Here is a 13487-nt window from a genome sequence, read left to right on the forward strand (position 1 = left end):
ACAGAATGTCATTGGATTGAGAGTCTGTCCCCAGGGAAGGATGCCCAAGAGGACAAGACCACAGTATGCAGCTGGATGCTGCACAGATCCTCTCCTTCGCCACAAGTCAGGAGTTGCAGCCAAGCTGCAGGCTGGTAACTGTGCTTGTTGGGCACCACTCAATTACCCGTGTGAGTAAAAAACACTACAAAGACAACTTCTAAAGGGGATTATGCACAATCAGGTCCAGGAACCTAAACTGTATGTTTGAGTAGACACACGGGTCATCAATGAGAATGTATTAATTAGATGCCAAGTCATTGTTCATCCACCTATTTAGACTGCAAGACTTTCTTAGGCAAATCTCTTGTCTTGTCTACCCGGTACTGACTTTCAAACATCCACAATTGTGTTGCTCCTGCAAATTTTTGGTGGGCTGCATGTCACGCACTGCTGTGTAGGAGAATGTGAGGGATACTGCACAAATAGTTGTAGGTGAGAATCTGCTGTGAAGAGCACGAGTGAGAACACACTGCTAAAGGAACATAACCTGAACTTCGCTTCTCGTGCAAGGCCACTGACATTCTTATGGCTAAAAGCGGAAATAAGAAGGCAGAGCGGGCTCTGTGGCCGCCCACCGTAACGAAAGAAGGAGACATTATAATTAAGGAAAGAACAAACCATGCAAAATTCGAAGAGCGTGAGGTTTTGGTGACCCTCTCAAACTGTACTTTGCTTCCTGTAATTACTTGAAATTAAAACTTTATTTTTTTGTTCCCAGTGAGCTTAAAACCACGTTTTATCCCCAGAGATGCCTCAATTTAAGCAAAAACGTGTGTTGTTTACGGGCAGGAAAACACGCTGTGCACGGGGAAAGGGAACTAACAGCACGGCATGGCTGGCTTCCTGGAAGCCGTGTGTCTTGAGGAAGTACACTTTAGGGTCTGCACCTTCAAATGGGGCGTGTGTGTGTGTTCTAACTCGTGTAACACCACCAGAAGAGGCGAGCTCCAGGCCCCTTCCCCCCCACAGCCCTGCCCTGAAGCCCCCCCCCCCCCCGGCCATGACGCCACTGGCCGCACCCCCCTCGCTCCCCTCCCCTTCATCCTCCTCTCCCCCACCCCGCCCCGCCCTTCCCCGGCGCCGAAATCTCGCGGGATTATGCTAAGGAGGCCGGCGGCGCCGCCCCGCCCCTCCCCTCCGGCTCCCTCCCGCTCCGCGCCCTCCGGCTGGGTGGGTGCGCGAGCGAGCGAGGGCGAGCGCGGGCCGCGGTGCGCTGTGGGATCGTGGCGGTATAAAGCCTATCCGCCGCGCCGCGACCGCCAAGGGGGCCCGGCGGGAGCGGGGCATGAAGATGGCGGACGCCAAGCAGAAGCGGAACGAGCAGCTCAAGCGCTGGATCGGCTCCGAGACCGACCTGGAGCCGCCCGTGGTGAAGCGCAAGAAGACCAAGGTGAAGTTCGACGACGGCGCCGTCTTCCTGGCCGCCTGCTCCAGCGGCGACACGGAGGAGGTGCTGCGGCTGCTGGAGCGCGGCGCCGACATCAACTACGCCAATGTGGACGGGCTCACGGCGCTCCACCAGGTCCGTGCGGGCGGGGGGGGGGCGACGCGGGGCAGGGGGCAGCGGCCGGGCCCTCCCGAGGCTGGAGAACAGGGGACGGGGCAGGTGCCCCCCCGGGGGGCCGCAGCGCCGGGGCGGCCTCCCCCGAGGGGGTCTCGCCCCCCTCTTCCCCTCCCCTTCTTCCTATGGGGCCGGGGTCCCGGGGGCGGCTTCCTGCTGCGCCCTGCGGAGCCGTGACCGTAGCGGGAGGGCTCCTGCCCGTAGCCATGGCTCCTGCCGCAGTGTGGGAGCCGAGCGGGGCTGCGGGGCTGCTCGGCCCGTTCGCTGGGAGCAGCCCGAAGGAATCCGGATGGCTTTGTTCTGCCGTGGGGCTGCGGCGAGGGGAAGGGGAGGGGGGGAAATAAAAAGGAGGGAGGGGGTGCGGGGTGTGGGGGGCGCTGCCCGGAGGGAACTCGCGCTCGGGGCAGAGGGGGGGGGAATGGAAGGGAAACTGGCTGTGAAGTTTCCTCAAAATGGATGCTTTGTGCATGTTGAAGTTCATAGCAGTCTGATTGGAATCTCAAAACGTTAGCCAAATAAGGAAAGGCTGTGGCAATCCGGAGATAATGCGGGTTTGCCTGAATAGTTTTTCTTTCTCTAGAAGGCCAAGAGCTTCGACGCGATATTACATTTGCTGGATGTCCAAAAAGCAGAAAAAAACACAGTCTTTGACAGGCTAGCTTCTTGTTCCTGAGTTTAGCGGTTGTTCACTTTTTCAAGGAAAAGGAAAACGGTTGAGATGTAGGTTGATCGAGCAGAAATCTTCCCCAAACGGTTAGGTGAGGACACGGTTATGTCGTGCTTTTCTCAAAAATGAGGTGGCGAATTCAGTGCATCTTATCCACCCCGTACAGATTTTTTGAGGATGTGAATTTCTACAAGCGTTAGCTGCCCCATGGTAATGAAGTAAGAAAGGACAGAGCCAAATTCTGAACATAAGATGTAATTTTCTACTACTTTCTGCCCTGTTTCCTGTATGTAAGTCATCTCTCATTTGGCGGTGGAAAGGGCTGGTTTACTTTCAGTTGTGAACTGAACTGGAAGAATGACTGCATGTTGTGGTTAACTCTGTCACAATGTTACTGCAGCAGGCTTACCTGACTCCAGGCTACCCTGTCACTTTCAGAGTGTGTTGCTTTTTTTTTTTTTGTATTTATTCTTTTTGAATCAAGTTATGATTGCTTTGTGCATGGGGGGAGCTCTGTATTGGAAGTCATTCCTTAACTGGTTAGGTCGATGGGTCTGCGAGTTTCTGTGGGCCGGTGATTGGTAGGGAAGGATGACGTTTGGTTTAACTCCCTGAGACGAATGGTGCTGCTTTTCTCCATGGCATTTAGATAGCGTTTTCAAAATGTTTGACACCGTGGGCTGCAAAGCTTGCAGCAAAATTTCTCAGGAGTTATTCTACCATTCTACCTGTAGTCAGTTTGCGGTTGGGAAGGGTGAAGTCTAAGAGAACGGAGGTGAAGATTTACATCACTGTTAAAACTCTTGCTCACTCTCCTGCTCTTAGTGATACCAAAGAGCCTTTTCTGGTCTTATGATATTAAACGCAAATAAGAAGATCAGTTGTGAAACGATAATCCTCTTGAGGCAGTCCAGGCATCTTATGTTTTTTTAAAAAAGGTGTGGAGGGGGGCAGACATAACAACAAATCCTTGCCTGCAACCGTTTTGTTATGGTTTCACTTCATTATCATCGATATGTTTTCTCTAGTATGCCATATAAAAGGTGCAAATCGTACGTTATGCAGTCTATAGCATTGATTCATTTAATCAGATTTGGCTGTAGAATGGAACAAAGCTTTATCTGTTCCCAATGGAAACTCTTCAGCAACTACTCAGTCAGAACTGTCAGGAAGAGTGACAAATGTCAATAATGTTGAAGTCTGTTATGTTTAAGACTGCCATGGCTGCTGTTGCATTGTTGTTGTTTTTTTGTTTGTCAGATTCCCTGTAGGTTTTACTGCTTCACAGGAATAAACTTATCCACAAAGACAAAGTGACTCTACCTTGTTTGGGTAGGTTTTTGTCTTGCGTCTAACTTTTCTTCCACAATTATTAAGAACAAGCACGTGTCTGACAGTATATGAAATGTTTAATTCCTATTTGGCCTTTGTTTTTTCCCCAGTTATATATAACAGTTATAGGAAAAGGCCTAAGCTGTGTGGTTTTTGTTTTTTTCCCACACCCCGGGTGGCTGGAAATGCTGAGGGGGAAGTACTATTAATCCTGAAATTCTGGTGAGCTTCAGATCTTGTCTTTAATGGAGCATCAAGCTTTGTTACTGAAGTAATTAGCTGAACTTCCCATTTCAGTGGGGTAAGATGTCATTACCTTCAGGAAGCTCTGTGTAGAATTATTTTCCTTACTGTGTATGGTGGGGGAAAAAATACAATTGGGTTGGTTTTGCTCAGAGGCAGAAGAGGGAGGGTATATGCAGGCATTTCATTCATCTCTCATCAATGTTAGTGAGTGATTTCATTTTATTTCACTGCAGACTTCAGTGCATTATAGCTGAGGGCATATCAATTAAGTTGCTTTGAGTTAAATCTTGAACTGTGGAAAAACCCTGTTGTTAGGTAGTGATTTTTATTCCTGTATATAATGTTGGATTTGGACGTTGTTTTCTTCATTTAAGAACTTGTTTCAGCATACATCCAGCTTAGGCCTTCAGCAAAAAAAAAAAAAAGACAAAACTGGATATGTAATTTATCCATCTATGGGAGGATGTACATCGTGTAGCATGTTGCAGCAGGATATTTTTATGCATCCTGTTGCAGTATCTTAAGTTATATACATATTACGTGTGTGAGACCAGAAAACATTTATAAATTTATAAGGTCTAACTTGAAATCAGAGGTCTGTTCGATTAACTTGGAGGCTAAGTTGATAATGTTGTTAAATAGTGCATTCCCAGACAGCTGTCACGCAGGAGATGCAGCGTACAGATAGTGCAGCTTGTCTTATCTGCAGTAACAATTGGACTGGAGGAAAAACAGGGCCCAGAGGTGAGCTGTGGCCTCCCAGATTAATGGCTGCTGCAGAGAGGGAAAAAGTGGCATATTCTGAAATCAGAAAAGACTGTTTTTCAGCAAAACCTTCTGGGGCATACTTACCAAAGGGGGATTCAATTCTGTACTGTTCAAAGCAAAGCACCTATCCTTCCTCGAGGTTTGCGTGCTCTTCCCTTGCCCTCCATGCAAGGGGATGTGTTTGGCTTGCCCCAGCTGGGACTTGCTGCTGAGCGACTGCAAGTGGCTGGCCTAAAAGCTGCACAGAGCTTCGTACAGGAAAGAGGAGCCCACCCTTTCTGGGCAGCAGCGTGGGAAGGCTGCGTGTGCTGGGGAGGGGCTGGGATGTGCCCGGGTTCCTGGAAGGCCGCGCTTCCTGCACGTGCAGCTCCCTGGGGAGCGCAGGCCTGCTCTGCAGAGTGAGTACCTGCGTGCTCCTGATACAGCAGGCAGCTGGGATCAGGCCTTGACAACTCGTGTGGCTTTCTTCTCGGCTGCCTTCTTCCTTTGAGGCTTCGCAGATCTGGGAGGTGGTGGCTTGCTGTTTGCACTCCTTCCGTCTGCGTGAGGGAGGTGGGTGCTGCAGCCTCGTGCCACCACAGAGCGTGGAAGATGTCTCTCAGGCCTGGTCGGTGCTCTGCTTGGGGAGCACAAGGACAGGGTTTTGGCTGTTGGTGCGTAGGGGGCATTGTGTTCTCCAGGTGTTACTGCTGAAGGCTGAACAGCAAGAGAAGTTCCTAATGCAGAATGAAGAGCGTGTGCACCTTTTGGTTCAGGACAAGGAGAGTTTAATTAAGCAAAGTCTCCCAAAGGCTGTTCCCTCTTTCTGTTGCAAAATTTCAGTGTTTTCCTGTAACTCTTCGAGTACTAAATGTACATATAAAGCAGGTTAAACAGTCAACTTTATAATTTTACAACAGTTTAGAGGCCTGATAGTATGCAGGGTTGAACAGAAACTCTTATTGATGCCACTGCTATAGTGCTCTGCATTGGTCCATCAGTAGTAGAGGACATTCTGAGAAACTATTCACAAGTGATCTGAACTATTCAGTGTTACCACTGACCTACTATATCCTGTGAGTCCTGTGCTTGGGTTTTATTTTGTGAGTGAGAAGTAGCTTCCTTGAAGGAAGCTTCCTGGTATTTTACATGAAAAATTCTTTCACGACTCCTGGCAGTATCGTCACAGTGCCTGACGTGGTAAAGGGTATCATTACGGTAGGCATCAATGTCATCTTTGTTATGACATCCTTTCAAACAGAAGGTGAAAAAGGGACGTAAATTTGACCAGCACTGGATCCCTCTGCCTTAGGTCTAGATGGAGGGCATTAAGGCTGCAGTGCCGGAATCCTTTTTGACAAATGATAACACAGGTCATGTATTTGAGCTGGGGCCACAGCATGCAGAGCACGTCAAGTCATAAGAGCAAAGAACAGGTTGCTGCAGTCTTAAATCTCCAGGGTGTTTGCATCATAGCAGCAGCACCCATCATCCAAGGATAAGGAAGGTATAGAAATAGCTCAAAGCTATCTTAGTAACCTTCCAGCTATGACTTCTGCACTGCTTCTTTTGGGGAGTGGAAATACTGCTGTGTATGGTAAACCTGTTCATTTTTTTGAGATTATCAAGTAGGAGAACTTCCTTTTGCACAGAAAGGCTTTGTGCATGGCGATGAACCTGATGTCTAAACCTCCCCCTCTCTGGAGGGGGAACAGCTTCCCACCCACGCAGCCCCCAGAAGCTCTTGTAGATGATACACAAGTGAGAATTTTGGAGTCATTTGTTGAGCTTGTATTATGTTATCCTGACTTGTTTAATTCTCGAGCTGTACAACAAAGCATAGCAAAAAAATGAGTCCTGAAATAAGTGTAATTTTGACTTCACTTGGTGATTAGACTACAGAGGCATATTTGTTTAAAATCCCCTTTGTAATTGGAGTCGGTTCTTGTGTGGGCCATAGATCTGTCTCTCCATAGTTACAGTAGCTAGGTTCAGATTCTACAATATGTACTTGTTAGCTTTCTAATGATCATGTCATCTAAGATTTTTTTTTTTTTTACCCTTTGAAATGGAGGCAAGAGGAGAGAAAAGATGTAATTCTTCATAATATACTTTAAGTATAGTAGTGGAAATTTTAAATGCTGCTTTTGAAGTAATAGTTACTTCTGTAATACCAAGCAGAAAATCAGTGGCAATCTTCCTGCCTTTTTAGGTTTGTTATCTCCAAGTGTCTCTTTAAACTCTGTCAAGTCTAAACCCAGGGTTTTCGTTTCTGGTTTTGTAACAGTTTTCATCACTATGGGTATTATGCATAAATAGAAAATTCAAATGAACTCTAGCGCATAGTAATGAAGCGCTTAAAGCAGATTTCCTTGTTTGACATTTATTGAGTCATGTACAAAGAGTTCTGCGTTCAGTGTAAGGATACGTTCAGATGATAAGGCTTTAGTGTTTGCTGACACTGATGCTCAGGAACAACTTCTGCTGGTCTCTAGCTGTGAATTTCACTGTGGCATTAATGGTGCCTTTACACTAAAGCTTTATCCATGGTTTTGTGTGCATTCTGGCATATGTTCAGTATCTTAGAACATTCCTTTCATGATAAATCATCAAAAGCAGCTTTTAAGAGTAGATAAGTGCAATTATAAGTGTGAATAAAACTGACGTGAGCATGCTTGGTTTGAGGCCTTCTTGATCTTGGCATCATAGTAGCAAGCTTCTCGATTACCATTTTGTTGCTGCTTACCAAATTACTAATTTTTGATTTATTAGCTAGATCTGAGGTTAGCAGACAGAACTAGCCAGTATAGATCATTAGCAGCTCCTCAGTTGTAAGTCTTAAGTCACATCTCTGTATTCCAGGCTTAAGGGTACATGCTAAACTTAAGTTGGAACAGATGGCTTGACAGGCTCTTGGCCAGTCCTGTACTTGTTTATGCCTTTATGCATGCTTGCACTCGCGCTCTCTCATCTTACTTGGGCTAGTAAGATAGTCACTGCAATCCTCTCAAAAACTGAGTTTCAATTTATCCCCAAATTCAAATACATTTGATGTACAAGTGTGGTGGTAGCTCTGGATGACTATAGCACGAGTACATACTTCTGGGACTTCTTGCAACCAAGAAATTGTGAGCTCTACCTCATTACTGCCATACTACCAATGTGTACTATATGCCATATAGAAAGCGCAGCATATGAGAACACTTGCGTAACAAATACTACATCAGTTCTTAACAATTTATCTATCTTTATTGATCTGGATGACCACAGGAGTGTAAACTGGGATGCAGCTGCAAGGCAATGGAGCTGCTGGTGAGCTGGGCAGCTCCTGATGCTGCTGGGTGGGTGGAGACATTCCAAGCTGCTTTACTTTCCTATACGCATTCCTGAAATGACAGTCAATGGAAAGCATGGCATAAGAGTGGCGGCATTCCTCAGCTGTTTCCTTTCTAGTAGCTTCAAGAGGATAAGGATAGAATAAGAAGACAAAAGATGATCAGGGTACTTGGTATGGTGAAGTACTTGGGGATTTATTTTTTTTTTTTTCATGCTTTGTTTTGATAAGACCTGGTACCTGGCTTCTGTTTTCTGCTAGAGCACTAATTCAATCACTGTGCTTATCCTGCAAATGTTGTTTTTGTGAATCAGTAGTCAAAGATTCGATTAACAGTGCAATGAAGTTCTTGAACAAGATTGTTTCCTTTTTATGCATGAACTGTGTTAGCATTAGCACTTAGCCCATTAACATCCACTGATCTAGTGGAAGGTGACCCTGCCCATGGCATAGAGTTGGAACTGGGTGATCTTCAATGTCCCTTCCAACCCAAGTTATTCTGTGATACAATTCTATGAATATGTTTTTTAGGGTAATGGCTCCCAAAGGTCTGCTACTCTAAATGAAGAGTGAAGTTGAGTTTAAGATGGTGAAACACCCCCTGGGGGAAAAAAGAAAAAAACAAAAACTTGACCAGCCAATACAGTCTTATTTTGGGCCCAAGCATGGAAATAGCAATAGGTTTGTTCTCAAGGTTGCAAGTAAATGATTCTGGTATGAGTGTAACTTCACACAAACATTAGCTTTACATTTTGTCTAAAACCAGCATAAAACCATCTATTATAATACCAAAATATCTGTAAGCAATGGTTGTTAGAAACAGTTCCAGCTTTAAAACTTTCTGTTGGGGCCAAGTTTCATGGATTATTTTCTTAAAGTCAGTCTGAAATATACTTCTATTTATTTTTCCTAGGTTATGGTTGTAATGCATGGTCTTGAGTGCAAATTGAGGCAGTTTGCTTTGAAGTGATCAGTTGGCCAGCCAGGAGTGGTTACAACTCAAGTTTTAATTCTGGGGGTGTTTGTTTGCTTTTGCTGTTGTTGTTTTATTGTCCTGATAGTGATCCTGGAAGAGGAACCCAAGCGTCTTCTATACACACTTGAGTATTTGATTTTTTTTTTTTTCTACATCAGGAAACTGTGTACAAGTCTTAGCCTTGTGTTGTGGCTCTGAAATGTTTGTGTGACTTATTTACCTGTTAGTTTTTTGGATTACTACACAAAATGGCTAAGATAAACTAGGAACACAAAAACTATTCATTATCAGATTTTGCTTCAAACTTACAGGAAGGACTTTCCTAACACTTTTTTTCTTAAAACTTCATACTTGAGTACCTTACCAAGGCAAAACAAGTGTCTTCATTTTTCAACGAAGGTGAACTCTGCTGACTGTTCATGTACACTGCTGTATGTGTGGTCAGTGCTACCTTCTGAAATACTTGAAGTGGATGAAGCCTATGCTGACAAGCTACATTCCTCTGTCAAATTTGGGATCCTTGTGGGCCCCTTTGGAAACCAAAATACCATCTAGGACTTCTGGCTCTGAAACGTTTGGCTTAATGTCCTGAAACTTGCTACAGCATTCTTGGTTTAAAACCTATACTTCCATTGTTGAAGTAGGATAAATTGTTATTTTTAGTTACAGTGGATATCAGGCCAAGTTTTAACAAAAGCTTTGTTTATAAATATATGCAATTATGCTTGAATGAGTAGGGTTAATTACATGAGTAACCTTAATGAAATCAGGGAGAGTTTTTAAAAGTACCTGCCCGTTCTCTCATCCAAATGCCAGAACTAAAACAACCCAAAGCTATTGGTAGCATCTTCTTGATTGGTCTGCATTTTGACTGCCTTCCCTGTAATGGTTCTATAAACTATAAGTAACCCTGATTATTGCTGTTACAGCCATAGCTTTTCTTAAACTAATTAGCAAAGCAAGTTTTAAAAGTTGTTTGCTTTTTTAAATCTCAGTGCGTGTCTTTTTTTGGAGATGTTTTCAAATCAGTCTGGCGTGGTATTTCAGGTGTCTAATTTGTTGAGAATTGCCCAAAAAGTGAATTGCCTTAGGTTTTACTCAGTAAAGAGTGAGATCAGGATGGTAGTATTGTGCCTCTCATCTAAACTGGGACTCCTGTTGTTAAGTTGCTTCCATCAAACTGTATAAAACAATGTTTTTTAGGAAGATTACTAAACTTAACTACTTACCTTGTTCAGCAACTGGAATTATTTTAGGCCCTAATGATAATTCCTTTTTTTCACAAGGACTGTGCTCTTTGTCTGGCACTCTATGGAAAATAGCTCAATGCTTTCTTTTTGTAAGAACAATCTGTGTGTAACATCAGTTTCTTTGGCTACTTCCTGCTTCTAGAATAAGATTTTTTTCTTGTTATTATATAAATAATTCCAGGTGTAAATATAACAAATGTAAAACTAGGAAGAAAAACCTAAAATCATTTGTAGGTCATAATAGTTTGTGGAAAGAAAGATCTCCAAGGAGCTGCGGTTGGGATCCAGGAAGAGGCTGTCCTGAGAAATTCGTGCTTTGGCAATGCATACAGGTGCTGGATACAGCTGTAGGTACTGATGTGAAGCATGGAAACACAAGCAACCTCTCACAGTTTCTGTGTAGGAATTCCTGTTAAGAAGAGGTAGTACTTGCTTTTCTGGTTCTGGCTGCTGAAAATCGGATGAGAGATCTGGGGGAATTTTACCCTTTCCCTAATTTGCTCTTGAGCGTTGTTCTTGAATTAGATTATCCTAGTGCTAACCTCAGTATGTAGCTGTCTTTCACTTAAAATTAGTAATTCCTGACTAATTCCTTGCTAATGGGCTAGCTTTGCACTAATGAATAGCAAAGATAATCACATTTCATAAGGCTGAGTTTGGAGTCAATGTGCTGTTCTGGTGTCTATGTGGTATTAAAGACCTCAGTCTTATGATGAGGTTACATTAAATAAATCTGGACCAGAAGTTTTTCCCGTGTCCCCCCATAGGGGGAATTAAGTTTCACATAGTGCTAATTGTAGCTGGTTTGCAACCATTAACTAGGAAAAATATTTAGTGTCAGATACCCTGTTTACAGGGTAGTGCGGTAGATGTTAGGCTATTTCTGTTTCTTTATGTAAGAATTAGCATGTTAAATGTAGCTCGTTCCTTTTTCATGAGGGAGATCATGCAAGATAAGTTATTTATGTCACTGGGAGGGAAACCCCATTTCAATCCAGCTGTCCCTTTGCCTTTTTTGTCACAATTAATCTGTGGCAGCTTGAGATGCTGCCTTTTATACTTGCAAAAACAAAACCACCTTAGATATGTTGAGTGGACTTCAGCAGTTCTTAAACAGCTTTTCCCTCTCAGTCCCTGGAAAAGCCAAATTATACTGTATTGATAGCTCTACACATATGTGTCCTATACTCCATATAGGATGGAGACGTATAGATAGAAAATAAGCACTGTAGGCTTGGCATGCCAGGTGATTCTGTGGTACTGTCTTAACATGCCTGAGAAGGACTGCTTGATTTATCTTCTTGCTAGTTACAAGTTAGCTAGTATTCAGGTTTAGTTTGTTGGTTTTGGTCTTGTTTAAGGCTAGAGGCTCCCCTGAAGTATTTGAATGTCATATTACCTTCAGTAAGAACTTCATGCTCAAACATGTTATTTCCCTTCTCCCTGCAAGAAAAACTACCACCCTGAACAAGCTTTACTGAAGACTAGTAAAAATAGCAGATATAGTTTTGAGTGTAAGGCAGTGCTTTGGTAAAATGACTACTGGAGTTCTGGCTTAATCAGCATTTTTGGTTCACAATTCATGAAAGTAACGCAAAGTAAGTGTGAAACATAACTAGCAGCTACCACACTCATGACCTGGTTATATTTGTTATGATAATTGTAGTACTACAACTGGTCAAGTAATTGGCTTATTTTGTATCTACCAATTGAAGTTTAGTATATATGAAGTCAGGGTCATGTTGAAGAGGGTACAGTGTTTGTCAGTCCCTTATGCAAAGTGCCATTAGATAAAACTGATTTTCAGAACATTCCAAGTTCTGCCTAAGATTATAGGTTTCTCTACTGAAATTCACTAATCCTACTGGTACAGTTACCTACTGGTAACTGAGTGTTTCTTGATGCTAGTACAATTGTCCCTTCTGTCACCAAGGCAGGAATGCTGCAGTAAGCTGGGAAGATGCTCAATTCCTTGGTCAGTGCAACAGAGGAAAGCGATTGCATCTCAAAATGAGGAAGGTGTGCTGGGTGAAGTTCTGTAGTTTATTCATAGTGAATGGATTGAGTAGGTGATGTGGGAGGGCTTAAAATCAGTTTCAAAGTGTTTGGCGCAGACATCTATTTTTGCTGTAAGAAACCTACTTGTGAGAATTGATGTTACTATAGCTTTTTGGCACTTGACTTAGCAGATCCTCTGGAATAAGGAACATGGAAATGGGCAAGTCCTTCTGGATGTGTGTGGAGCAGTTCCTGAGGGAAGGTCAGGTGCTGGTTGTCAACCTCAGTTTGACTTATGAAAACTTTACCAAAGCCCAAAGAGCCTACTAAAACAAAATACTTGATTGATCAAGATAGTGGTTTTTAAAAGTTGTTTTGATGCTATTATCTGTTCAGTATTCTTTTAGAGTATGTGATCTGTCACATCAGGTGTAAATGCTGGATTAAAGCACAAATGGGGAAGTTCTGGTGTGGAAAGGCTTATATGATAGTCTAACTAAACATGCTTTTCTATTTAAGCTTTTTTCAAAATACTGCATATACCTAAATGTGGCTAAAGGTAGAGGTGTGCAAGCTATGGGGGATTCCAGTAAAAGTCCTACCAACAGGACTTAAAAGTAACTTTCTAATAAGAAGTTTTGTTGACTTCAGAGTCACAGAGTCATCAGTGACATAGTTTATCATCAACTACACAGATATGACTCAAGTGTTTGCTTAAAAGAGCTGATGTGTAATTTCCCCTCTGTTGGAGTTCCTCCAGGGACTTTGTCTCTGTAGCTGTTAGCTTGTTACTGTACACAAAGGTAAGCATTTACTCATGGCTGCCTTTTGGTGTCTTAATTTGTCCCCTCTTGGATTTTGAGGATTTTCAATTCTTCTCTAATTATGTGCAGAAAATATTAGATTAGAAAATTCTCTCATTTTTTTCCTTGTTTTGCCTTGTCATGTTCCACTATTGTTGATAATGTATTAGATAACATGCATGTGCTTTACATTCTGTTAATAAGTGGAAGGTGTTTGTTTATACAGAGTTTAAAAACATAATAGCATGTTTCACTGACTTGGACTGTTGTGTGGCAGCTTCAACTGTAAATATTGCGTAGGTAGTAAAACCCTCTAAACCTTAAGACAGAACCTACGTTTTTTTATATAAAAGTGGCCTAAAGTTTGGCTTCAAGTATTCATCAAAGCTCACATGATAGGCTGTAAAACTGCATTTCACTTAATGAGTAGTAAACTGCTATTTTTATATGCTCTTGTAACTTACTTGTAGCTACCTGTGATTCATGAGCCCCATACTACATCCTGCAGTTGCATAAGCTGCTCTTGGAAGA

At 43.1% G+C, this 13487-nt stretch overlaps 1 protein-coding gene across 6 annotated transcripts in view; it reads left to right on the top strand.

Annotated features, from left to right (window-relative positions):
* Positions 1-1160: 1160 nt before the first annotated feature.
* Positions 1161-13487, top strand: part of PPP1R12A (protein phosphatase 1 regulatory subunit 12A) — a 124860-nt gene continuing 112533 nt past the window's right edge. For 2 of the 6 annotated variants that reach the window (XM_068669106.1, XM_068669101.1), the window contains exon 1: positions 1162-1564. In XM_068669106.1, the coding sequence (XP_068525207.1) occupies positions 1328-1564 (237 nt within the window). In that variant the 5' untranslated portion in view covers positions 1162-1327. Of the gene's footprint in view, positions 1565-13487 lie in introns of all 6 variants that reach the window. The other 4 variants (XM_068669102.1, XM_068669107.1, XM_068669103.1 and 1 more) reach the window with 4 other exon arrangements.

Source organism: Anas acuta, chromosome 1, assembly GCF_963932015.1.
Source record: "Anas acuta chromosome 1, bAnaAcu1.1, whole genome shotgun sequence".
In the NCBI taxonomy this organism is placed as follows: Eukaryota; Metazoa; Chordata; class Aves; order Anseriformes; family Anatidae; genus Anas; species Anas acuta.